General features: G+C 49.4%; 1 protein-coding gene across 1 annotated transcript in view; it reads left to right on the top strand.

Annotated features, from left to right (window-relative positions):
- The first annotated feature begins 7,429 nt into the window (after positions 1–7,429).
- The window catches only part of Grhl3 (grainyhead like transcription factor 3), a 32,417-nt gene continuing 15,198 nt past the window's right edge, over positions 7,430–24,648 (top strand). Inside the window, exons 1-5 of the mRNA XM_004637597.2 lie at positions 7,430–7,676; positions 19,178–19,364; positions 22,215–22,276; positions 23,579–23,924; positions 24,172–24,245. Of these exons, the coding sequence (XP_004637654.1) occupies positions 7,660–7,676; positions 19,178–19,364; positions 22,215–22,276; positions 23,579–23,924; positions 24,172–24,245 (686 nt within the window). The 5' untranslated portion in view covers positions 7,430–7,659. The remainder of the gene's footprint in view (positions 7,677–19,177; positions 19,365–22,214; positions 22,277–23,578; positions 23,925–24,171; positions 24,246–24,648) is intronic.

Raw genomic sequence — 24,648 nt, 5'->3', positions numbered from 1 at the left:
GCTGTTGGTTCAGAAAATTCCTCACCTGAATGTTTGGGGCCCAAGGCCAGACACTTTAGCTCTACCACCTGGCCTCTACCAACTTTCTGGGAAGGTGTGAGACGTAGAAGACACCCACCCACGTGCACATACACATACACCCTGACACCCTCCAGTGAGACCAGATGGAAATAAACCCCAGTGGCAGCTCCTGAAAGAAAACATCTGAGAAACATGGCTGGTTGGAACCCAAGGGTTAAAAATTGTGCCCACAAAAACCTGAGCCCTGAACAGGACCCACTCTGACCCAGAAAAGCAGCCCTGACCTTGCAGCTTGCTCCTTCCAGTCAGCACTAGGGCTCTAGGACCTCCTTTGCCCAAGCCAGACCTTGGCCATCTTTCCTCAATAGTTCTTCCTGGAAACCCTCACCTCAACCCTCTAAGTCCCCAGCCTGACCCCTTCAAAGAGGAGGAAATACTTTCTCAGGATTGTTTGCTGTGGTGGTGGGGAGGATTAATAGGTTTTTTCTCCATGGTGATCTCTTTTATTTGGAAGTGGGCAGTGTCTAGTTTAATGGCCTTTTAAGACGCAGCTGGTGATGGGCCCTGCGATAGCAGTTGGGCTGCTGGGGCCTGAGGCACAGGTCCTTGAAGATTGGGCCTCCTGGGCATCCGTGGGCCAAGCAGGCTTCTCCTTCCAGGACCGAGGTTCCCCTTGCCCTTGCTCCTTTGGTTCTGGCTGGTTTTCCACCCCAGCGGGAGAATCTCCAATAGCACTTGGCTGCTTCCCTCCAAACTCTTGCTTTGCTACCTTTCAATAACTACAAAGTTTCTTTTTTCTAATAACAGAAGAAATAATGTGGACCGATCAACAAACAGAAAAAACTCTAAGTCACATTGGTCCCCATCACCTACACCTTACTGCTGGTGGGTGTCTTCCGCTCTTTCTCCTCCATACAAATGGACTTTGAAAATTTCCTATAAGAAGACTAAGTTAAATGCGTAAATGTAGAGAAACAGATCCAGGTTGAAGATTCAGCTCACAGACTTCCTAGTAAGTTGTATCACTCCTGGGCCTTGCTTTCCTCATTTATAAAGTAAGGATAATAGCACTTACTTCAGGAGGTCACTCTGAGGATTAAACAGGGTGATAACAATCATACTATAAGCACAGCAGTAACTACCAAGCCATCCTTTTAAACTGCGGCCCGGTGTGCCGCTGCATTTGATACCTTCATTTACTTTCCTGAAGGGTATTGATAGGAATTCTAATTTCTTAGGACCATAAACAATGCTCTGATGCATGTCCTTGTACACAAATCTTGGCACAAAGAGATTATCTGCTTGGACTGAATTCATGTGAGCACAATTGCTAGATCAAAGGACATGCTAAAACGGAAAGCTGAAGTTGGAACTGGTTCACTCTTTCCAGCAGGAGACAGCCTATTTCCCTTTACCCTCGCCAAAACTGAGGTGTCCCTCTGTCATCCTCTATCAACTGGATAAAGCAAGAAAAATAACAGCTTATCTGGGGGGAGGCATGTAGAGGCATTTCCCTGCTTTTACTGTAAGACTTCAGGATGACTTTAGACCCTCCAATGAGTCTGTGTCCAGGAAACTTCTAGTAAGAAATGTAAGTAGTGTTACTGGCAGAACTCTGATAAGAATCTGAGGTACAGAGCATAAAAGGGCCTGGAGGCTACCCATGGCCTCCTGAAGCCACACTCCCAGGACCATACAGTCCTTCAAAGGGGGGGTCATGCCCTCAGCCCTCCCCTTAGCGGGATGAGCCCAGCAATGGGGAAGAAAAGGAGACTGTCCTGAAACATCCTCAGGGCTCTCCGCGTGGATCCAGGTCAGTCCTTCAGAGCTCCGTTAGGCACCAGGATGGTGTCTAGGATGATGCTCTAAAAGCTGAGGTTCCGATTCCAAGCCCTTTGCCTATGCAGGGGTAGTCTCTGCACCTCCGATGACCTGTCAAGTGGCATGGACAACACATCCATGCCCCATCCTTGCAAGGCTGGCTGCTGGATCAGAGGACATAAAATGCAGACGAACACCTGGAAAAGAGCTCTATTCACAGAAGGGGCTGTGAACTTAGCTGAGAGGTCCCACTTCGGAATCAGTGCTCCCCGCTAACACCAGCTACTGGCTGCTGGGTACCTATACTTTGCTATTGGCTTTACACCCAGATCTTATTTTATTTCATCACAGGGATGAGGGACGATGGCAGAACTACACAAGTGAAACCATGGGTCTGGAGTAAAGTGACTGCTGCATGCTAACGAAAGGGGGAATAGTGATTCAGACTTGGGCAGTATTCCCCAGGGGTGTGGGGTAGGGGTGGAAGGCCGGGGCCAGTTTGCCTTGAAAGTTAGTGTCTTGTGTAAATTAACCTCATCCAGCCACTTTTCATTTGTTCAACAATTATTTATTGAACATCTATCATGTTGCCCAACCCAGGGCAGGTGTTGGGTAAGATTTATATTTCTCTGTGTAATTTCTGCCCTCCAGGAGCTTATAAATCCTACCTGCCTTACACAGATATCAACTACCTTATCAACTTTTCTTCCTTCCCTCTCTCTGTCTCTTTGTCAATCTATTCCATGCCCATGAGGCTGGACCCAGGAGACAGAAAGGGCTGTTTACACACCGTGGGGGTCAGACAGATTTTGGTTTGATTCTCTGTCATGATGCAGCCAGCCAGGTGCTTTGAAATGCTACAGCACTTCCCTGAGCCTGTTTCCTCTTTGGCAAAACGGTGACATTTATGGCGATTCTTCCTTAGGAGTCTTGACAGCATAACATGAGATACACAGAAAATACTGGAATAGTGCCTGGCACATGTGAAGGACACTTGTTGATCTTGTTCAGTTCTCCTGGCGTTAATTTCATCAAGGAGGACGCTGCAGTGAGAAGGAAGCGAAGTTGCTTGTCCGATGTCTTGGTCAACTCCAGTTCTACTCTAGTTGCTCCTACATTATTTCAAGCATCAAACCCACCTGGGGATTACTCAGCCCCTTCAGGAGCATCTGAAGCAAGCATCACAGAGGTAACAGTGACAGTCATCTTAGCTGTAACTGTCAGGTCAGGACTGGCCCCAGTACCTGAGCTTGCTGCTTAGACCCTGCAGGGTCGCACAGCCTCTGGCCTCCAAGGAAGGTCTCAGGAGGCCTCTGAACACTCCTCCCTTTACCTCTATTTTTGCCTCCAGGAGGTCAGCCAATGAGTACTTATTCTGGTTTAACGACATTCAGATGGAGACTTTATGCAGACTTTTGGACTACAGAACCAACGTAAGCTCAATATAGAACATTTAGGGGAAGAGGACAGGCAAAAAATGAAAATCTTGTCATTTCTGTACTCACTGGTAAGCATTTTGGGGTATATATCATTGTAGTTTTTTTTTTCATAGGCCAAAGGCATTTTGTTAAGCATGTAGATTATCATATCTCATTATGAGCACAGTCTGGCCTTGAACTCTTTATGGAGCTGGGCCGAGACCTGGGGTTACTGACATGCTGGCTTAAGTGGGATGTCTTAAAGCGTTAGAAAAGCATTAGAGGGGGCTGGTGAGATGGCTCAGTGGTCTAAAGCACGTACTTAGAACAAACTTAGCAAAGCACAGGGACCGCGGTTCAATCCCCCAGCACCACATGCCAGCCAGCCCCGCCCCCTGGTGGGTTGAGCTGGACACACACACACACACACACACACACACACACACACACACAAATAAGTAAATAAATAAAATTTAAAAGAAAAAGAAAAGCATTAGAAGGAAGAGTGCTGCCTTAGCTGGACAGTGCACTGCCTTCAGACATAAAAGCAGCCCTGGCTCTTGTGTCTTTCAGTACGTAGTCCTGTGGTCCTAACCCTTGCTGCCCACCCCTACTGTGTCAAGGGGAGTGTCACACACTCTTCTGAAGCAGGTGATTCACGAGTAGTCATAATCTCAGAATGAAGTGAGAGAGACAAAGGACTGCCACACTCTAAGGAAAAAGAAGAATCTGGAAAAGAAAACTTAGGTGATTTTGAATTGCAAATCTCTCTGTATAGTGATTCACTAATCTGATTTTGGAGGGAACCCAGTTGAGATGAAACTGACTGGGTCACAAAGTAGAGGCTGGACAGAATTTGACTCTGGACACTCCCTTAGGCCAGTTTTATGACCGTGAAATCAGAAAGATGTGAGTTCAAATCTCAGATCTTTCACTTATAGTTTTTTGTTTTGTGGGGTTTTTTGTTTGTTTTTGTTTTTTGTCTTTTTGAGACAAGATTTCACTATGTAGTTCAGACCGGCCTTAAACTCACATTGAGCCCAGGCTGGCCTTGGATTTTCAGTGATCCTCTTGCCTCAGCCTCCCGAGTGCTGAGATTACAGGTGTGCACCACCACATCCAGCTAGCTATTGATTTTCAAAAAGTCATGGAACTCAAGTCTTAGTTTCTTCATTTTGGAAACTAAAGTTGCCATAATTTTATCAAGTTTAAGGGGGCATGCTCTGTAACAAGCGAGTGTTAGATGCCAGGCACTACACAACATATTTGCCTGCATTATTTTATTTAATACTAATACTAACCCTATTGGGGATGCATACTATTTTATATCCATTTTACAGGTGAGGAAACTGAAACTGGGTAAGTTCCTTACTTTACATTACAGAGCAAGTAATTAGTTGAACTGGGATATAAATGGAGTTCTGTCAGTCTGAGAGCAATATTACCCCTCATCCAAGTAATTCTTAGCAGTCTTACAAAATATAAACACCAAGTTGCAGCCATCATTATTTACTGTTATTATTGTGAACATAATTACTGTGTTACATGTGATTGATTGGTTCATTTTTAATCTTCACCACAGGGAAACCACCACCTGGTCCCCCTGAGAAGTGAAAAGAGGTGCCAGCCTCACCCAGCCCTGGGCCCTGCTCGTGTTGCCAAGGGATAAGGAAGGGGTGACAGTAAGGCTTGGGTAGTGTTTCTTCAAGCCTTGGGTCTGAGTTGTAGGAAGGAAGGTCTAAAGCAGCCTTGCTTCCTGACTGGGATGTAGGACTCCTGGTGACCCTGCAACCCTGCTCACTGTCCCTGGTAACCTATCCCAGACTACTCATCCTTTCATGCCACCTGGGGAGCTTTCTGGGGTCTTTTGTTGTAGACCTAAATACCATCTGCCCCATGACTTGAACCTCTGCTAAGTTAGGCAGGTGGGCATGGGGCATGGGTGATTTAAAGAGACAGGACCCAGAAATAGAGGGAGAGAACCCATTTTTAAAAGCCCAGCAAGCATAGGCATGCCATTTGGAATCCCAGCCCCACCCCCAGCCCAGCCAGCATGACTCACTCTCTAGCCCTTCACCTGTGCGTTGCAACACAGCTGACAGAAACCACAGCCATCCATGAGGTGGGGAGACAGGCACACACAGAGAAGTGTGCCATCCTTCGGGCTGTGGCTGGCTTTGCAGTCACTGTTGGCACCAATAACCTCTGTGAAGTGGTTGGGCATACAAGCTCTGCTGTCAGATGAAACCCCAGCTCTACCTCTGTCACTGCATTGTTCTACTTGAGTGGTTTTAATCATTTTGCATCTCAGTTTCTTCACCTATGAAATGGGGATGATGAAAAACAACTCACAGGGCTAGCGTGAGAATTAAAAGAGAATGCATGCAAGGGCTCTGCACAGTGACTGACCCAGGTGGTGTGCCCAGCACCTATTGGGAGCCTCACACTGAAAGGAGTGGAAAAGATACACAGGTCCTTGCTTCTGTGGACTTTATATTCCACAGGAAGGGGAGACAGACAATTACAAAGATATCATAAGGCTTTGCAGTCTACAAAACGCAGTAACAGAAAGCAGCCAACTGTCTAGCAAGGGTGATTGCAGAAGGCTGTCCCCAACACATGGCTTTATCAGTGATTGGCATTTACCATCATTTGTTAGGTTCCCCTGCGGTGACCTCCACACAGCCTCTAGTGAGAAGGCAAACTGGAAGTCTTCATTTCAGTATCCCTTATTATGCACAGGCCTGACCTCCCACCCCCACACCACCCCACCCAACTCAGAGGTCTCTTTGGAATTCTGACTTTACCCTGAATACCTCTATCCAATTGGCAAGGGCAGTTGAGACCTTCTCCTAAAGGAGAAAGGAATGGGCCAAAGATGAAGTTCCCAGGAAAAGAGAGCCAAATGAGAAGTAGTCCAAGGCACAGGGGTAGAGGTAGAGAAAGGAGAAACAAGATCCCAAGATTTTGGACTCAAGATTTTATTTTATTTTATGATACAGGGTCTCGCTATGCAGCTTGGACTCATAGTGATCCTCCTGTCTCAGCCTGCCCAGAGCTGGGATTACAAGCATGCACCACCATGCCTGGTTTTGGGGCCAGCACGGCATGCCAGGTGTTCCGGGGTGGCACAGCATGCAGTATGGGGACCTTGTGCTTGCCAGGCAGGCACTTAGACCACCGAGCTATCTCCCCAACCCTGGACTTAGATTTAATTGCAAACTATCCCTGGCAGACTCTCTTTTAAAAACTAGCATTCTCCTGCCTGTGGATATGCTGGGTTTACCAATCTTGTCCTTTACAGAAGACAGCTTACAGCTATTAGCCCACAATCTTTCTGTCTAATAGGCATCTGATTTCTCCTAAGCTCCCAGTCAGCTAAAGCTTCAAAGATGGCCAACTTCAACTTTTCCATCCCTTCCGTGCCAGCCTGAGGTATGTGGTTGCCCACACCCCACTCAGATCTGTATCAACCAATAAAAGATGGCCTCCCTGGCACTCAGGGGCCCTCCCCAGATGGGAAGCTCCTCCAGGTAGCACCTCTACAGCTTTTCAGCTCGTTTCCCCAGAATCCAAAGTAGGACATTGTACACAACAGACACTCATGAGAATCTGCTGAACTGAGGCCACTGGCTTCATCTCTGACCAGTGGCAGCCAGATGCAGGACCGAAGCTTTGGATCTGAGCTCTGACAGTCACTCTAGTGCCTGCACATTAGTCACTTTACTTGGATTCTTCCCTCGTCTGTAATGTGCATATGCTGGGGAGGAAGAGGAAAGTGACAGTAAGTCAACATATTGGGTTACTGTGAGAATCAAAGACAATTACTTGACTAACTAAAATATTAATAATAAGAATAAAGTCTTAAGAAAGGTGGGGAAGGACTTCTACAAAGACCCCCCTCCCCAAGGGGAAGGAGAAGATCTGTTCTCTCCTTGGAGATTTCAAAGAGAGGACAGAGGAACTTGGAAGAAGGGATGTCTCTGGGATCAAGGATTCTAACTAGTGAAATATATGTCTCTGTATTTTTCCTCTAGTTTTCTTGCTTCTTTCCTGCCTTTCTTTCTCCTCCCTCCTCCCTCATCTCCGCCCTCCGCCCCCTCTCAAGGAAGGAATTGGCCAGCTACACCCAGCCAGCCCCTCCTGGCTCCGCCCCTCCTGGAGGGCCAAGAGTTAACAGCTGCACCTGTTGAGGTATACCTGCAGTTGCCGGCACCTGTACCTACAGCCAATCAGCACCAGCGCTGCTGGGAACTTACCTGTCAGCAAAATCCTGACACCTAAAGCCCCACATAAATCAAACACTTCCCTGGGCAGGGAATGTCTGTGTCAGGCAAGAACTAGAGACAAGTGGTCAGCAGAGCCTCCGTGCAGATCGTCAGAGCCTGGGAGCAGGAAGATGTCGAATGAACTCGAGTGAGTAAACATCAGTGGATGCCTGGCGCTCCCTGAGCGTGGAGGGTGGACGGGGTTTCCAGAAGAGGAAGAGCAGGGAGGCCGGCGCCAGAATTCACACGGCAATTTGTAAGGGTAAATGAATGGGCTGACGATTCTGCTTTGGCGTGTTGAGGCAAGCCCTGGTCTCAAGCTAGAGCTGAGTGTTTCCCTGGGAAAATAGTTTTTCTCTCCCTCTGCTGAGCAGTTTCGAGCCAGGTGGAGAAAACACAGGACTGAAACTGTGAAGGATTCTGGCATCATTTTTTGATACCGCAAAGGGGCCTTAGAAATCAGAGACAACCCCAGCCCCTTGGAGGCTTGCTATCTTCTTGCCAAAAGGAACTTCTTTGAGGTGCTTTTAAGAGCTGTCTTAAGCAGAGAATTGGGTTTCTCTAAAGGCACTTGTTTGTCAAACTGGAACAATCCCAAGCAGGAAGGTTGCAGTGTGGTGGTTTAACATGCGCATTTTCTGTAGGGGGCTTGACCTGGGTTCAGGTCCAGGTTCTGTCCCATAAAGGCTGGGGGATCTTGAGGCTGTTCAACTTATCTGAGTTTCATTTTCCTCATCTGGAAAATGGGTACACGGACGCTTTGTAGTATTCTTGAGAGTCAAGTGCGTGAAAGGCTATAAAATGCTTAGCACAAAGCTAAGGTTTGTAGATGCTTTCAATAAAATGTGGTTCATTTTGTTCTGAGGCGGTTCTAAGGCTGGGGAAGCTGAGGAGTAGTTTTCGATGAGGTCATCTCTGATGCCTGGAAGGATGCAGGTGCATTCCTGCCCACACTCAGGATTCAGAATCCTAACTGGCTAGTGCAAACCTTCACTATGAGCCCCCTGGGTGCAGGCCAGCACTCAGAGAAAGTGGATTGCAGAAAACAGGACAGGTTTTGTACTGTTTTAGCTTGAGTTCAGGGGACTCCTTAACTGTGACATTCCTCTTCCTGCCACCCTTAGATGTGAGTGGGCAGAGGTGAGTGGAATAACCTTCTTAGCAAATTACTCCTCAGTAGTATTTTAAGAACTTAAAGACCTTCAGGCAGAGCAGCTGGTGGGTCCTAACTGCAGTCAGGATTCTAGGATTACCACGTAGCTCTTGGGTTCTTCTAAGTTGGCCAACTATGTTCCTGGTAAAAATCTCTGCGGTTAACTGGCATGAGATTTCTTTGGGATAAATCCCTTGGGTTGACAAGTGGACTAGAATAAGAGCAGGAACCCTGTGCTGATACCTGGACCCAAGTCCCAGCGGTGCCACTTATTCTCTTTGTGACTTTGGGTGAGACCTGATGCTCCATTTCTTCACCTATACATGGTGGCCCACAGCTGTATCCATCTGTTGGAGCTGTTAGGAAATCCAGTAACGTTAGAATAGTGCTTGCTTCTGAGCCTGACAGGGAGCAAACTAGTAACACTACTGTTACTTCCTACAGAAATAAGCAAGTGAGCGTTGCTGAACCCTTTCACTTTCCATTTTTCCACAGTTGACACAAACACATTTTGAGATGTTCTGCCATTCCATGTAGATCCATTCATGTTGCTCCTTCGAGCATCCAGTTCTGAAGCTGGTTGCTGGAATAGGAAGGGTTTCTGCTTTTCTTCACCTCAGTGAGTGGAAGTCAGACCCCCTGACAAGATGAGTCCTACCCTTTCTCAGAGGAAGCCTGTACCTGCTGAGTAATTCTAAAAAGACTCTGAAGCCACCACTTCAGATGACAATGGGAAACCCTGGGGACTCAGTTGCCCCTACTTAAGGGAGTAAGGAGTAAAGTACCAAGTGCTTGGCTTCAAGTTCTGAGCTGCTGCTGTGGCCTCCGTCTTGCAGTGCATTCCCCTAAGAGGCCATCCTGGTCCACACATACTGGTCTTTAGCCCTGACGGAATGACCTGCTATGGTCATTCCTGGCACAGACTTTCAACTCTGTCACTTGCCCACTGCTGGATGTGGATGAATCTGCGTGTCGTGTCCTTCCCGTGAACTATAAACACCTACCTGGCACGGGGGAACTGTGAGCTTCAATACGCAGACCGCGGGGCCCAGTGTAGAGCTCCATAAACGCCATCCTGATTATGAGGCGTTAGGTGGAGGGTGGCACCTCGAAGTCCTGTCGTGAGCGGCACGGAGGCCGGGCAGTGTAGTCAGAACCAGCTTGAGGCGGCTGGTGGGTGGCAAGCACCCAGGCCTTTCATGTGGTTGGGCCCAGCGCCGGCCTCGGCCAGGCTCCCGAGCGCCTCCAGCTCACGGTCTCACCGTGCCCTGTGGCAGCATCCGGCCGCAAGGGATCCTGGGGCAGCGGGTCCTGACTGAAATCCGCCGGTGCTTGTGCTTTGCCCTCTGCGCCTGCGCACTGCCTGCTGCGGGACTTCCGGAGTGGGTGATGCGCCGTTCTAGGGCTACACTGAATGTCCCGCCCGCTGGTGACTCGGAGGTGTAAAGGGACTTCCCGGTCCCTTCCATGGTTCCGAGGCTCCTGAGGGCCTACTGTGCGCCTGACACAGCTATAGACCCCAGCCCCGACCCTGGAGTCACTCAGCCACGGTTTGCAACCGAGGAAAGCAGGGTGCTGCCGCAGCAAGGGATTGAGCACACAGTGGGTCCATCCGCTGGAGGCAGCACATTAGGATCCTCCCCACTAAGTCCCTCAGTGCTCAGTCTGGACCACCACCCTCTTTGCTTGGGACTCTTGCACCCACCCCCAAATCCCTGGAGAGAGGCCGCTGAGGGCAGGAGCTGGTGCAGGGGGAGCCAATGACGGAAGCCCAGCCAGCCGCAGAGTGTGTCTGATCTCCAGCAGCTCAGGCTCCAGACTGCCTGGAGCGCTGAAAGAGTTAACCAGGAACGCCTCCCTGCTGCGGTTTTGTGGTCGAAACCATGATTGCCAGGAGCAAATTTTTGTCGTGCACAAGGTGTGTTATTAAAAGTCGGAGTTACGCTGCTGGTGAATGGAAAGTTAAAAGCCCTCATTAAGCTTGGGCTGTAAAACAGGCGAACTGAGCTCAGAGAGCACTAGACACAGCTCTAACCTCGGCCTGAGGTGCTGTGCTTGGAACTAAGACTGTCTCAGCAGTGAGTGGCAGGACCTGGCAGGTCGCCAGAGGTCCTGCACTGAGGGACGGTGAGGAAGGACAGCGAGGAAGGACAGCGGGACTTAAACATAGTTTGTGTCCTCAGAGCTTCCTGTTGGGCTAAAACCAAAAAAATAATATTCAGCCCTACCTCCACCTCAGATCTTGTGTGAAATGTTGAAAAATACATGGACTCTTTGATCCAGCCCAACAACCCAGAGAGGGAGGACAGTGTAAGTGAATTTCACAGAAGGGGGGATTGAGGCTTGGCTCAGGCTCACCTGGAGTCTCACAGAGTTGGGATCTGAACCATGGCTTAAACAGGGGCGGGAATAGCACACCAGTGCCGCTTCCCCTGTGCCCAGACACTGGGAAGAGACAAGGACACAGGCTGAACTGCTGACAGTTTTCTCTGACAGGAAGATGATGAAGGAACTGTCTTCTCTGCTGCCCTTCGGAGGTGCTGCATTTTGGTGTGCTTGCATTTTACAAATTTTAGAAGTGTGGGGAGTCATTATTTTAAGGGAGAATTACAGGTTCACCCAGAGCAGCGTTTTTCTCCAAGTGTGGTCCCTGGGTCATCGCTATCTTCAATATCTTCGGGAACTTGGATGCAAATTTTCAGCTCCACCCTGGACCCACTGAATCAGAAACTCTGGGGGTGGGGCCTGAAATTATGTGTTTTAACAAGCCCTCCAGGTGACTCTGATGCTTGTTGAAATTTAAAAACCACTGGCCTAGGAGACCAGGCAGGGCGCTGGGGGCAAGAGGTTGCCAGAGTCCGGCTGACCTGCTGTGGAGTTGGCGAGTCAGCAGCCCGGGAGCTTTCCTCCAGGTCACTTGTGTTTAAAGCCCAGCTCTGCCATCCACAGATTGGCTGACTTGTCCACGGGCCCTGTAACCCAAGCATCTGTTGCTACACGAGGAAGATGGTGATACAAACACCTGCTTCACAGAGCATATGCGAAAACAAAAAGACGCACGGCCTGCTGTGTGAAGTGATGCAGTGCTGTCCCTTTCTGGAACTCAGCTTTCCCATTTGTGAAATGCAGCGGATAACCCTGGCTGGCTTCCTTCTCTTTCCATTCACTTCCCCTCCTGGAAGGGAAATTGCCACTGGCCTAGGGAAAGCCTTTAGATTCTCTCAGTGATTTTGGTGTTATTTCACTGGGCCTTCCCAGGACGTCAGCCATAATTGGGAACTTCTAAAGGCAGAGATGGTATAGCAGTCACTTTTATGTCCCTAGTGCTCAAAAAGAAAGTAACCATCAGTGAACATTTATTGAATGAACCAGTGAGCGAATGAGTGAAGAGCTCCAGCATTCTGGCTTTAAAAGAAGATCTCTATTTCTTTAAAACCTCAACTGAACAATAGAAAATAAAATCGACTAATAGACAAGAAACGCAGAGAAGATGGCATGAAAGAAGAAAATCACACTAGGGCAGAATTTTTCAAAGGGCATGAAGTGAGTTTCTGGTATAATTAGAAAATGGCATGTAATTAATTTTGTGCAGCTAGAAGTATTTGCTGGAGCCCAACCACTCTCAACTTGCCCACCGAGGTCTGATGAGGAAGTGGGTAGTACTTTGTCCCATTATCCTGGAATCTCCAAGCATCAGGGCTGCTGCTGCTGGCTAGGAAGAGATGTCCCATTTTCCAGACCAGAGAAAGTTAAGTGGTAGAGTATGGAGTTTGTTGGGTTTTCTTTTCTTCTCTTTCTTTCTTTTTTTCTTTCTTTTTTTTGGCGGAACCGGGGATTGAACTCAGGCCCTTGCGCTTACCAGGCAAGTGCTTATTCTACTGAGCCATCTCCCTGGCCCCAAATCTTTTATATATGTATGTATGTATGTATTTATTTATTTATGTATTTATTTCATACAGGGTCTTGCTACACACAGCATGTGGTACCAGGGATCGAACCTAGGTCCTTTCTCTTGCAAGGCAGGCACTTAGACCACCAAGCTATCTCCCTAGCCTCTGGAGTTTGTTAGGGCTGTTGCACAAAATACAAGTGCTATTAACCCTAGTTCCCATTATTATGTGCTGACACTTTATTATGTGCTGATCACTTTACTGCATTATCTCATTACATCTTCCAGTAGGAACACTTCATAAAATTGTTGCAAGGATTAAATAAGACAATGACTAGAAAATGTTTACCCAGCACCTGGCACTTGCTAATCCCTTAATGAACAGTAGCTGTCGTAGTAATTCATTGAGATTAGTATTTTCACCTCCCCACATTTTATAGGTAAGAAAACCGAGGCACAGAGATGTCCAGTGGTTTTCCTAAAGTCACAAAGCTTAGACATAGCTGAGCTGGGACCGGAACCCAGCTCCCTATAGCTCTGAGGCCTGCTTACCAGTGTACCTTCAAGTTTCATTCCACCGAATTCTAACTGGAGTCACTACAGAACCTCGAACTACGTGCTGTGATTTCTCCATGGAAGCCCCAAAGCCTACCCAGCCCAGTTGACAAGGTTCATTTCACAAGCTGTGGATCTAGAAAACCAGATGGGCCACTGGCAGCTGCGTCAACTCTGGGGTGCCCCTGTCCTCCCCAGGGAACAGCTTGCATGGGGCGGGCTGAAACAGTGATTCTGCCTTGAGCAGCTGGGGAAGGCCTCCCCCCTGTGGTGGGTGATTAGTGAGTTTGATTGATCACTGCTGATGAAGCTGGGTGGCTCAGGGCAGGGTTTGGCAAGTCACCGACTGGGTGTATCGGTGCCAACACCCAGATCAGATGGCCCCTGCCGCTCTTCCTCCTCAGGCTGGGTCCCAGCTCATCAGATCTGTCCCAGCTCAGGCACCTCCACAGGTGAGGCTTTAGGCTGCCTCTTTGGTGGCACATTTTTTCTCCCCACTTCTGTGAAATGGAGTAAGAATCCCTACTTTTTCTGCTCTGAATTACTGAAATCGGGCCAGGCAGATGGCTCAGTGGAATAAGCGCTTCCGTGGCAAGTGCAAGGGCCTGAGTTCAATCCCCGGTTCCGAAAAAAAAAAATTACCGAAATGACTGTGACCCAAGGTAGTTGTGGAACTTGGCAACTCCTAGAGAAGTTGCTAGGAGACTTGGACCCACATCCTACTGTATACTGCACGTCCTGAGGGAAGTGTATCTCCTCTTCAGGACTATAGTTCCAAAGTCTTACATGGATTCTCACAGTTGGGACTGATAGCAAAAGTCCCCAACTAATGGCTGAAACAGCATTTGCTTCATCTCACTGGGAGTTTGAAGTCGCTCAACCAGAAAACAGTGGGCACTGCATATTAAAGGGACTTGGGCTGGAGCCCCCATCTCACTACTCTCAGCGTCCTCCATCCTGGTGCCCAGAATGATGTATGTCAGAGTCAGGAGGCCAAGAGCTGACTGGACAGGGAGCAGTTGGTACCATACCCCTTGTGTGCCACAGTCCCAGAGTGAACCCCTGGAGAAGGGAAGCCCTGCTCACACACCTGGGAACTAGGAGAGGAGCCCTCAGCAGGTGTGGGACAGCGGTGGTTCCCTAAGCTCCTTTCTCCTGACCTTAATTCCAGCTCTCTCCCACATGGAGGAGAAGCCAAGCTAGGAGGCAACTTTGGGAGGGTTCTTGAAGTTGGGAGGCAGGGACCTCAGTTCTAGGCCTAAAGGTGCCAGCTAGGTGGCCTCAGGTGCTCCAGTGGCCCTATCCATGGCTGTTTTTACCATATCAAATGGGGACAGTCACACCTTCCCTCCCTCCCTCTCAGGGGCGTTGTAGGATCTTAGGTATGACAGATACATGAGAAGCATGCTGAAAACTCCGACACACTATGCAAATGTGAGGATTATCACATCTCAGCGGCTTCCTCCTCAGTGTGCTGGCCTTCCCCAGGGCGAAGTGACTGATGCAAAGCATATGGCTCATCTCTGGTCATAGAAGAAAGATAGTCTCTGGGAGCTGTCCTGGGTTTCCAGTCCTCTGGCCCATCCTAGGTCCTCCCGCCCACCTCCATTCACCTCTTTCTTAACCCTCCCACTCTCCCACTTGCCACACACAGCTGTCACTGCTCAGGCTTGGGCGGGTGAGAAGTCCTCTGGCTTCTCTTCCTTCACAGCTTCCTTCACCCCACTGATAGGAGCTGCTTGTTTTTGTAGTCATGTCCATCCTGCTGCTGGTCAGATGTATCCTCTGTGACAGCAGGGACAACCTAGGACAGGGGAAACTAGGACAGGGTCTGGCCGTCCAGGGGTTATTTGATGAAATGTTTGATAAAACAAAGGACAGACGCCATGAACATGTGTTGTGTCTTTGCTCTCTTTTATATCCCATTGTGGAAAAATGATGGGTTGTGGAGTTCCCAGGCCAGATCCCAGGTCACCTCATGTCTCTGTTGTCTATTTCTAGGTCTGTAAAGTAGGAATAATAACATACCACGTATGTTGGGAGGCTCCATGAGATAATGAATGTGAGGATCAAGGCCCAGGGTTATTACGCTATCTCTTTTGTTTTTGACATAGAACCTGCATTGCAGACAGGAGACTGGAGAGAGGAGCGATAATTCGAGAACCTCAGAGATAGTCTCCCCTTTATTCTCATTCTAGGGTTCAGGGGTGGTGAGGGTGATGATGGCTATTATTTACTGAAATTATTCTCTGGCAGGCTTTAGGTTCAAACGAATTTCTTATGTTAATGCACTTAATTCTCCTAACAACCAGAGATTAACTCTACTGTAAAGTAACCACCCCTGGTGACTCTCTATTACATTACCGTGTTCCAATTTTCTTCACGGCATTTATCACTAACTAGAATTAACTCACTTACCTACTTGTTTACGGTCTGTCTTCCCCAATTAGACCGTAAGTTCCTTGGGAGCAGAGCCTTATCTGTCTTGTTCTTGGCTGATTTCCCTGTGCCTAGAAGAATCCTTGGCTTCAGCAAACCCATTTAATAGATGAGGGCATAGACTGAGGAGGACTAAAGGGCTACTCAAGGGTACAGCTGCTAAACCCATGGGCTGTGACCCCAGTGCTACTTGAGGCTCTGCTGTGCTGTGCCCTGGTAGAGACCTGAAATCGCAAAGGTTACCCAAGGCCGAGTCCTCACCCTCTGTGACCCCCTGCCTCTTCCTCTTTCATCTTCAGGAGTTCTTTCTTAGGGACACCAACAGATAATTTATGTAGGCCCTCGGGCAGGGGACTTTATAGGACAGGAGTCTCCTAGTTTCCCCTTTGTCCTGGCCTGATCCTCATGAATAAACCCAAATCCTTCTTGGAACCCTTTTTGTATTCATCCTATATTAGCTCCCAGGACTTCTTTCTCGATGTCTCCACCCACTGAGTTCTCAACCCTCCTACCTGGCCTTTGAGAGAGCACAGAAACAAAAGTTCCTGGATTTCAGGATTTGACGCATAATCCAGTGCTAATTTTATTCATAATCAAGACGTTCTCAAAGCTGAATGAAGAGTTCTAGGACATGAGGTTGGCTGATAGTGTGAACAGACACGGGGACCAGGACACTAGGGCTCCCAGGATCTGGCCAGAAACTTTTCTAATCACAGGCTTGCCCTCCTACTTAGTGTCTCCTGCCTTGTGTGGGTGGGAAATTCCATTCTGCTTTGCAACACAGAATTGTTTCAGTGTATTCCAGAAGAGGGAAGTTTCCAGAATAGGAAAAGCCTCTAGAAAAAGACTAGCACAGGGACTGTGTCTTGGATTCCCAGTGGGTCCAATCCAAGTGACACCTCCCTCGGTTACTGACTGAGTGACTCTGAGTACCTTGTTTGAATCTGTTTCCCCTTCTATAAATGAGGCTGATAATTCCTACTTCTAAAGGTGGTTGTATGTGACAGTTGAGATGTTACACCAAAACAGTTGGCATTGTGTCTACCTGTAGTAAATGCTTAAGGTACAGCAGCTGTCGTATGTTCTTTTGTTTGGGTTGTGACTTTATCGTTGTTTTCTAAAATGCCTTTTTTTTTTTTATTTTTTTATTTTTGGTAAAAGGGGTAAAATAACTGTTAGCTCCTCAAAGCTGATATTCCATCTGTCAACACACGGGGACCCATGGGCCAAGACCTGCCACCGCTCCTGGGTGACCATGGCTCTCTCAATGTCTAGCTCCAAGCCTTGAGTGCAGTTGTGGCAGATATCCAGCATACCTCACGTGCCAGGCACACACTAAGCATTTCCTAAGGGCTGTGGCCCTCAACCTTCACAGTCCTCCCTGGAGGGTACTTTTCCTAGACTTAGTTTCAAATGAGTGATGGCCAATCAAGGTGGAAGGAGACCTAGGGCCACTGAGATCTTTCCCCTGTTTGTCCTAAGCCCCCTTAGTTGGGGAGTTTTCTTCAACCTGGGACTGGACAGGAGCTAGGGACAACTACCCTGGGCTGTTCCATAAATTCCTCTGACCCCTGGCCCAGAAGGAAGCTAAGAGAGGCCTCTTTCCCCTTTCTGTCTTGAGGTCCCTGGATTTCTACCTGTAGAAACTTGAGGTGTGCCTCCCTTCCGCATCCCTAGGCCAGGAAGCTTTCTGTCACTCCTCTTTCCTTTGTGACAGCTCCTTTTGCCTCCTTCTAAGAGCCTAACACCCTATGGCTTGGAGCCTAGTGACATGGGAAACACTGCCTGGCTGATGCCCCTGAAAGAGCTGTGTTGTCCCCCATGCCACCCTCCATTTGGCAGGGCCTGCCCTGGACTGCTGTTTCCACCCTGAGTCACAGAATGTGGGTCTGAGCCTCTGGGCAAACAGGGGGGGCACTTGCTGCAACAGGTCTCTTGAGGTCCTTTCCGTCCAGCTGGTCTGCCATGATTCCTAGAATTCTACCACCAGTTCAGCATGTGGCTTTGGGGCTGGTCAAACCCAAGTTTAAATCCTGTTCCTGTCATCTTCCCCTGGGATGCTGTCAGGCATTGCTTACCCTTCCCCCCAAGTCTCAGCTTTCTTTGTGTGTGAGCTGAAGCAAATGAGCCTGCCCTTGGGGCAGAGCGGATGTGCAGACAGTGTTCATGTGCGTTTCAGTTAATGGCAGCTGCTGTTCTTTCTGTATCCTCAGCACGGGTAAGTTAGTTGGGCTTGTCAATATAGAAAGTGTGGTTTGGGGGTAGCAGCAGATCAGGAAGCACCCACTTTACCCCTGAGGCTTTCTCCCCTAAGCCTGGATAGCCTGTCCCCTCCCCTCCTACTTCTTTAACACACTGTGTCCCCAAATGAGCAAGCTGGTGACCAAGAACAGGCGCCTTACCAGGGGTTCTTGAGGTATAGTCTTCACACCAGCAGCAGCAGCACCAGGGAAGCTGTTAAAGCTGTAAATTCTCAGCTGCCCGACTGAGGGCATCAGAAACTCTAGAAACTCTGGGCATTAACAAAGCCACCAGCTCCATCTCATGCAGCTGAAGTCTGACAGCCTGGTCCTAGAGGGTGGCACCCTCCTGCCAGTGCCCAGCTCCCCTCCAAGACACTCCGTTAGTGGGGCCTGGGACAACTCCTCTTGAACCGTCCTGACTTTCAGCCCTTCTGCTGTAAAATAGAAATTTAATAATAGTGCCTGCTTTCTCAGGGTTGGCATGAGAATGATGTTGAATACTAGTTCATGAAGAGTGTTTGGTCCATTGCCCAAGACATGGCCAATGCTCACTAAAGATTAGATGCTCATTTTTTTTTAATCAACATTGTTGTTCTATATTTTATCCCCATTTCTGTTCCCTGCTCCCACCACTTCTGAGTGAAATAATCCCCAGTGCTGAGTGTCTCTAGCAGAAGCACCTGCCTCCTCCAAGAAGCCTTTCCTAACCTCTTTCTTTGAGACCAGGGGCTTTATCTCCTGAGCTATAATGATTGGTGTTTGTCCAGGCAGCCTGGCACACTGCCCAGGCTCTGCCTACCTCTGTGTGCCCTGCAGCACTCACCTCTAGTTCCTGGCATCTGAGCCATGGCTCTGGGACCCTACAGTAATGTCGTCTGAAATGCCATTTCCCCAAACCGAGTTGTGTGTGCCTCAGGGCTTCCTGGTCCCCGGCATTCTCTGTCACTGGCCAGGTTTTCTCTGATCATGATGTTCTGCAGCCTCTTGTGCCTTTCACGGTCTTGAGGACAAGGGCTTCAAAGAGCAAGCGCTGGGCTATCTGGCAACTGTGCCCTTTGCAGCACAGCCTTCTCATTTCCTATCCTGGAGCACGAATTCCCTCCCAACTGGTCTCGGCTGCAGAGGCGTTTCATCACTTGCTCTCTGTGACTTGCGTGGTTAGCAAGGGCATCCAGGGTATGGAGGCTCAGGCCTGCGGCTTCTATGAAGCAGCATCGATACCGATCTAGCTGCAGGGCTCACGTCCACACCTTAGCGGTGGCACAGGAGGCAGCTCCCGGTTCCCATGACTGGCAGCTCTGAGTTCTCAGGCACGGGCCTGAGGCTGCCGTGTGGGAACAGCCTAACTCGGACTCTCCACCTGCGTCCAGCTTCAGGTCTGTGCGGCTGCTGAAGAACGATCCAGTCAACTTCCAGAAATTCCCCTATGCTAATGAGGACGAGGCCTGGAAGACGTACCTGGAAAACCCCTTAACAGCGGCCACGAAGGCCATGATGAGAGTCAATGGGGACGACGACAGCGTGGCGGCCCTGAGCTTCCTCTATGATTACTACATGGTATGTTCAGTGCTCTGTGTGCGTCCCCTTCTGACTGAATGTGTGTCTTTTTTTTTTTAATTAATTAATTAATTTATTTTGTGTGTGTGTGTGTGTGTGGCCAGCTCCGCCCACCAGGGGGCGGGGCTGGCTGGCATGTGGTGCTGGGGGATTGAACCGCAGTCCCTGTGCTTTGCTTAAGCTTGTTCTAAGTAGGTGCTTTAGACCACTGAGCCATCTCACCAGCCCTGAATGTGTGTCTTGCTCTCAGGCCCCGGGACCAGCAGCCCACAGTCCCCACTGCCAGGACCTGGCCTCTGGGCCTGTGCATTGGCTATCTCCCCTCCCCCACTCTCCCCTCCTTTGTCCTGATTCAGCCCACTCACAGTTTGAGTCTCAGCGTTGATATCACCTCATGGGGGAGGGGAAACCTTGGATTTCCCGTCCTCTGCCTCTTCCAGGCACCCTCAGCCACACCCGCATCCTCTTTGTCTCTTCCTTATATACATACTGTGTGCTCATGTACTGCTCCATCTCCTGCACAAGACTGAGCTCCTAGGAGGGGAAGAAGACCCCATGATCAGCACTAGCCTTTAGCAGCCTGCGGAGTCCACCAGCCAGAGCCCAGAATGGATCGGCTGAGTGGGGTGAGCGCCTGGCTCAGCCCTTGCCTTGGCCAGGTGCGCTGTATCACAGCAACACCCCCAACTTCCATCCTCCCTCTGATCCATTTCATGGATTATAATTACTTCCTGGTCACCCCTACCCAGCCATTCCTGCCTCAGACCTGAAATTTAGCTTCTTCTCTTTAACAATTCCTGTTCCTTCCTTGGACTCCATTCTGCCATATTCCCTCTTCCTCTCCTGAATATCCTGCCCCTACTGCCATGCTGCCTTTCACTGTTCTCTAGCTCTCTAAAGCTATCACAAATACAAAATACACGACACCCCACCACCTCCTGTGTTGCTGCCAGACATTACTAATAGATTACAGCCTGCATTCTCACTGAGGGTACATGAGGCTGTAGGATCTTTGTCGACTCAGGACTCCACACAGCCCTACCCACTCACCTGAATTGAGACAAGATAGCAAACTTACTTGCTGTCCAGGTCCTGAGAGATTGCTCCAGGAGGCTTTCCTAGATCTCAGGAGTGAAGTGCACATATAGCCAATTGTTCAGATAACTGGTTCTGAACTAGAAGATTTAAAGTCACTTTACATATAAGTCCTCAAATTTACTACCCTAAGATGTATTTTATTCTCCTTCCTGCAAGAAGGAAGGCAAGTTCTCTCTGAATTTAGAGGTCAATGGACGGTGGGACAGATGGTTTCAGATACGGAAAGGCCCCTGCCAATCTCTTTGGCTTTGTCCTCACGCTGTGCGAGTGTTTCCCTCCCCACAGCCCCACCCCCACCCCCAGCAGACTGGGAGCATCCTGATAACATCCAGGCCAGGCGAGTGAAAAAAGAATGTGGATGGCTGGTGGGGCCGTAAGGCTTTATGTGGGTTTGAGCCCCAGCTGGGATTCCCAGGTTGAAGCTGGACCACATCAAGCACTGTTGTGGGCAAGAGGCTGTTTCCAGGGACAGAATGGTGGGGCTGTGTCTGAAGGGAATGCGTGTGTTAGCTTTTGTGCAGCATGGTGTTTTGATGAGATCTGGTCTGGGTTAGAGCAGCCCTGTGGGCAATGTAGACTGGGTCTAATTGCAGTGCCAGGTCACCAGCTTGGGGTATGAGACCTTGTCATGTCGCAAACTGTCAATGTGGCTTTAGGTAACATAGCACAGGAGTTGACCATGTTCTGGTTCATCAAATGTCTCATACACTCCCCTGGGCATGAGTACCAGCCTGGGCTTTGAAGCTACCAGATGGGGTTGGGTCTTGGTACCAGCCTTCTAGGCCTTAGGGATGAAAGAGCTGGAATGTTCTAAGACGCAACAACATTAGAGATGTGAGTGGTCACATCTGCATGGTCATGCTCCCTACATGCTGGGTGCTGTCCCAAGCATTCATGACAATCCTGAGTCTGTATGACTACGATGATCAGTGTTTTTATTGATGGAGATATAAAGAAGGGTAAAGCAACCTGCTCAAAGCCACACAGCCGGTGTGTGGAGCGAGGGATGGAATCCAAATAATACAGATTCAGAGCGCATGCCCCAAAGCACCAGGGGAGTCCTCCGGGCCTTGGTCTTCCTTTCTATGTAATGGAGATGGTATCCCTAGATGTCTAGAGTGGCTATAAAAATTCTGTTAAGAGAGCATTTAGTACGAGGTCTACTCTATAGGAACTACTTTAGTTTTATTTATTTATTTATTTTTCTTTCTACTCTAGTTTTTTTTTTTCCATAAATTTATTGAGAAACAAATAGCAATGAGACAGTTTCAAACCAAACTGGTAGGACATTTTCAATACTTGGCACATTGTATACATTCTTCCTAGTGGTTAATTGCTGTACAAGATGCAGACATGATCTACTCTAGATTTAAAAAGCAGGTTATTATTTTTATTACTAAATCTTCCTAATTCCCCCACTTGGTATATGAAGACATTGAGTTTTAGGGAGGTGTCGTCCTTTATCCAAAATTACACAGCACTTTAAAACAGTAAAGCTAAGACTTAAGTCAGGCCTACCTGACCCCAAATTGTATGTTCTTTAACTGCTAATCCTGGGGTACTGCCCCCCACTCCTATTTAGTCTGACAGGGCCCGAACTAAATGGCAGCCCCAGTTCCTGCCAACCAGGAGGACTCGTGGGTTTCCTCTCGGTGTCCTAGTGCCTGGCTAAGGCTCCGGGACAGGGAGCAGCTCCTCACAGCCAGGTCTTAGCCAAGATCCACACACAAATCCTTCCTTCCTCCCTCTCAGGGCCCCAAGGAGAAGCGGATACTGTCGTCCAGCACTGGGGGCCGGAACGACCAAGGAAAGAGGTAAGTCTCACTGAGGCCCTGACACCTCTGTGCACCCCACAAACACCCCATTCCCTCTTCACACAGGCCGAGCTACCTGTCAGCCACAGAGGCCCTGCCAGGGGCCCAAGGAACCTATAGAGACTCAGGGTGGAGGTGTTTCAATTTCTTTTAAAACCAGAAGAAAAGAATTAATATAATCCAACCCAGATTATATCTGTCTTTATACCAGTGCAGTTGTACACAGTGTTTCAAAATACTTCTGAAGCGGCTGATGAAGATAGAAGAGCCAACACACACACACACACACACACACACACACACACACACACACACTCCAGATGCCTGCAGGCCCTGTGGGCTGGCATTTACTGAAAACAAACTTCAAAGCCATAGTAGTGGAAAAACCCCGCAGGCAGCTCTTCTGTCCCAGCTCCAAAATCCTCCTCCCTGCAACCTCTTGGGGAGGGACAACTGGCCTGTCCCTGGCGGAGGGGACCCCTGAGTTCCTGGACTTCTTCCCCTGGGCTCCCTGGGCCTCGGTCTAGCGTTAGTGCCTTGGGCCACCCATGTCCACTTCCTTGTGGAGAGCAGGCCAGGCTACTCACAGGGCCAACTGGGTCCCAGAGGGATATTGCTCCTCAGCTTTCTCCTTCTGACAGTCCAGATAGGAGGTGGGGAGGCTGCACAGGGCTGTCCGTGCCCAGAAGACCCAAGACCCAGGTCACTGAGGCAGGCACTGCCATGCCTTCCTTTGTCCCTGAGCATGGCTGTAGCTACTTGGGGCCCCTTCCAACATTGCCAGAATGGTGGGTTTGGGCCCTCGGAGGGGTTTCTCAAAATGAATTTACAAAGGATATTCTGAGTACAAACGTAACATCTGCTTTGTTCCAATTCTGTAGAAAAGGTTCCAATTCTGTACAAATACAGAAAGAGTAAAACTGTCCACAGTCTGCTACCCTGCCCCCTTCACATTTTGGGGTGCAGCCAAAATGCACATTAGTGTGCTTACAGACTCACAGCCCTCCTGTACACACCCTGCAGCTAACACATGGCACGGTCAGTCCAAAGTGGGAACATTTTGTCACAGGGACATTTGACTCTGGCTAAGACATAAAGATGAAACCGCCAGTGTCTTGTTACCAAGACCAGTAGTAGAAGGAATACGTGTCCCCAGCCCTGAACCTAGGCAAGGCCTGTTCCTCACACCTTTCTCCTCTCGCCCTGGGATGCGCTGGCCTGGCCTCACACATCCTAGGTGGACACCGCAGCAAGTCAGAGAAGGTCAGCGTGTCATTGTCACCGCTGCTCTGCCCTCCCCAGGTTTTACCAGGGCATGGAGTATGAGACGGATCTCGTACCCCTTGAGAGCCCAGCGCACCTCATGAAATTCCTGACCGAGAGCGTGTCTGCGAGCCCGGAGTACCCCGATGTGCTCAAAAAGAACAACCTACTGAGCTTGGAGGGCACCGTGCCTGCCCCCGGCAAGCCCGCTCCGCTCCCACCGGGCCCCAGCAAGCTGGATGCCAGCTCCGTGGACAGCTACCTTTTGCCCACCAATGACATGTATGATAACGGCTCCCTCAACTCCTTGTTTGAGAACATCCACGGGGTGCAACCCACGCAGCGCTGGCAGCCAGATAGCACCTTCAAAGATGACCCACAGGAGGTGAGGGCCCATTCCCACCCCCCAGGCACCCCTGGTTCTGTGTGTACTCGTGTAGAAAGAGAAGATGAGTAAGCTCAGCACATTGGACTCCATGGGAGAAAGAATTCCTGAGCTGAACCAGGACTGCCCTGTACTGTTGGCCAAGTTGTACACTGTACAACCTGCAGAGCTGTCCTCAGAACCCTGGCCTGTGGCTCTGACAACCTGAAATGGTGATTTATTCTCTTGGGGTTGTGTTTCTCCGCAGTCACTGCTTTTCCCAGATATCCTGAAAACATCTCCAGAACCCCCGTGTCCAGAGGACTATCCTAGCGTCAAGAGGTAACCTGACCCTCTGGACCCTTGCTTACCTGGACAGCGGTAGGGGACAGTATTTCATACTGTCTCCAGGAACTGGCAGGCAGAGTCCGTGACGAAAAGAGGGGGGTAATGGCAGATGGCGGGAGAGAGGATTTCCACATTCTTTTCCTGGGCTGTGACGGGAAGCCCGTGCTCAGCACCCTGTTAGATGGCTGAGCTTCTTCTCTTGCTTCGTTTGTCCCTGTGACTTTGTCACCTCTCAGGGTTCTGACTTTCACTGGGCCTCAGTGATAAGTGGGACTGAGGCCCAACAGAGACGTTAAATAGAACCTGCAAAAATATGGAAACTGAGGCCCAAGGGAATAAAGTGAGCTGGAAGGTCACACGGAGCCCCTGCCAGGGCCTCAGGCATGTTGTCCCCTAC

This window comes from Octodon degus, unplaced genomic scaffold (genome assembly GCF_000260255.1).
Source record: "Octodon degus isolate 3935 unplaced genomic scaffold, OctDeg1.0 scaffold00092, whole genome shotgun sequence".
In the NCBI taxonomy this organism is placed as follows: Eukaryota; Metazoa; Chordata; class Mammalia; order Rodentia; family Octodontidae; genus Octodon; species Octodon degus.
This window is presented reverse-complemented; position numbering and strand designations above follow the sequence as displayed.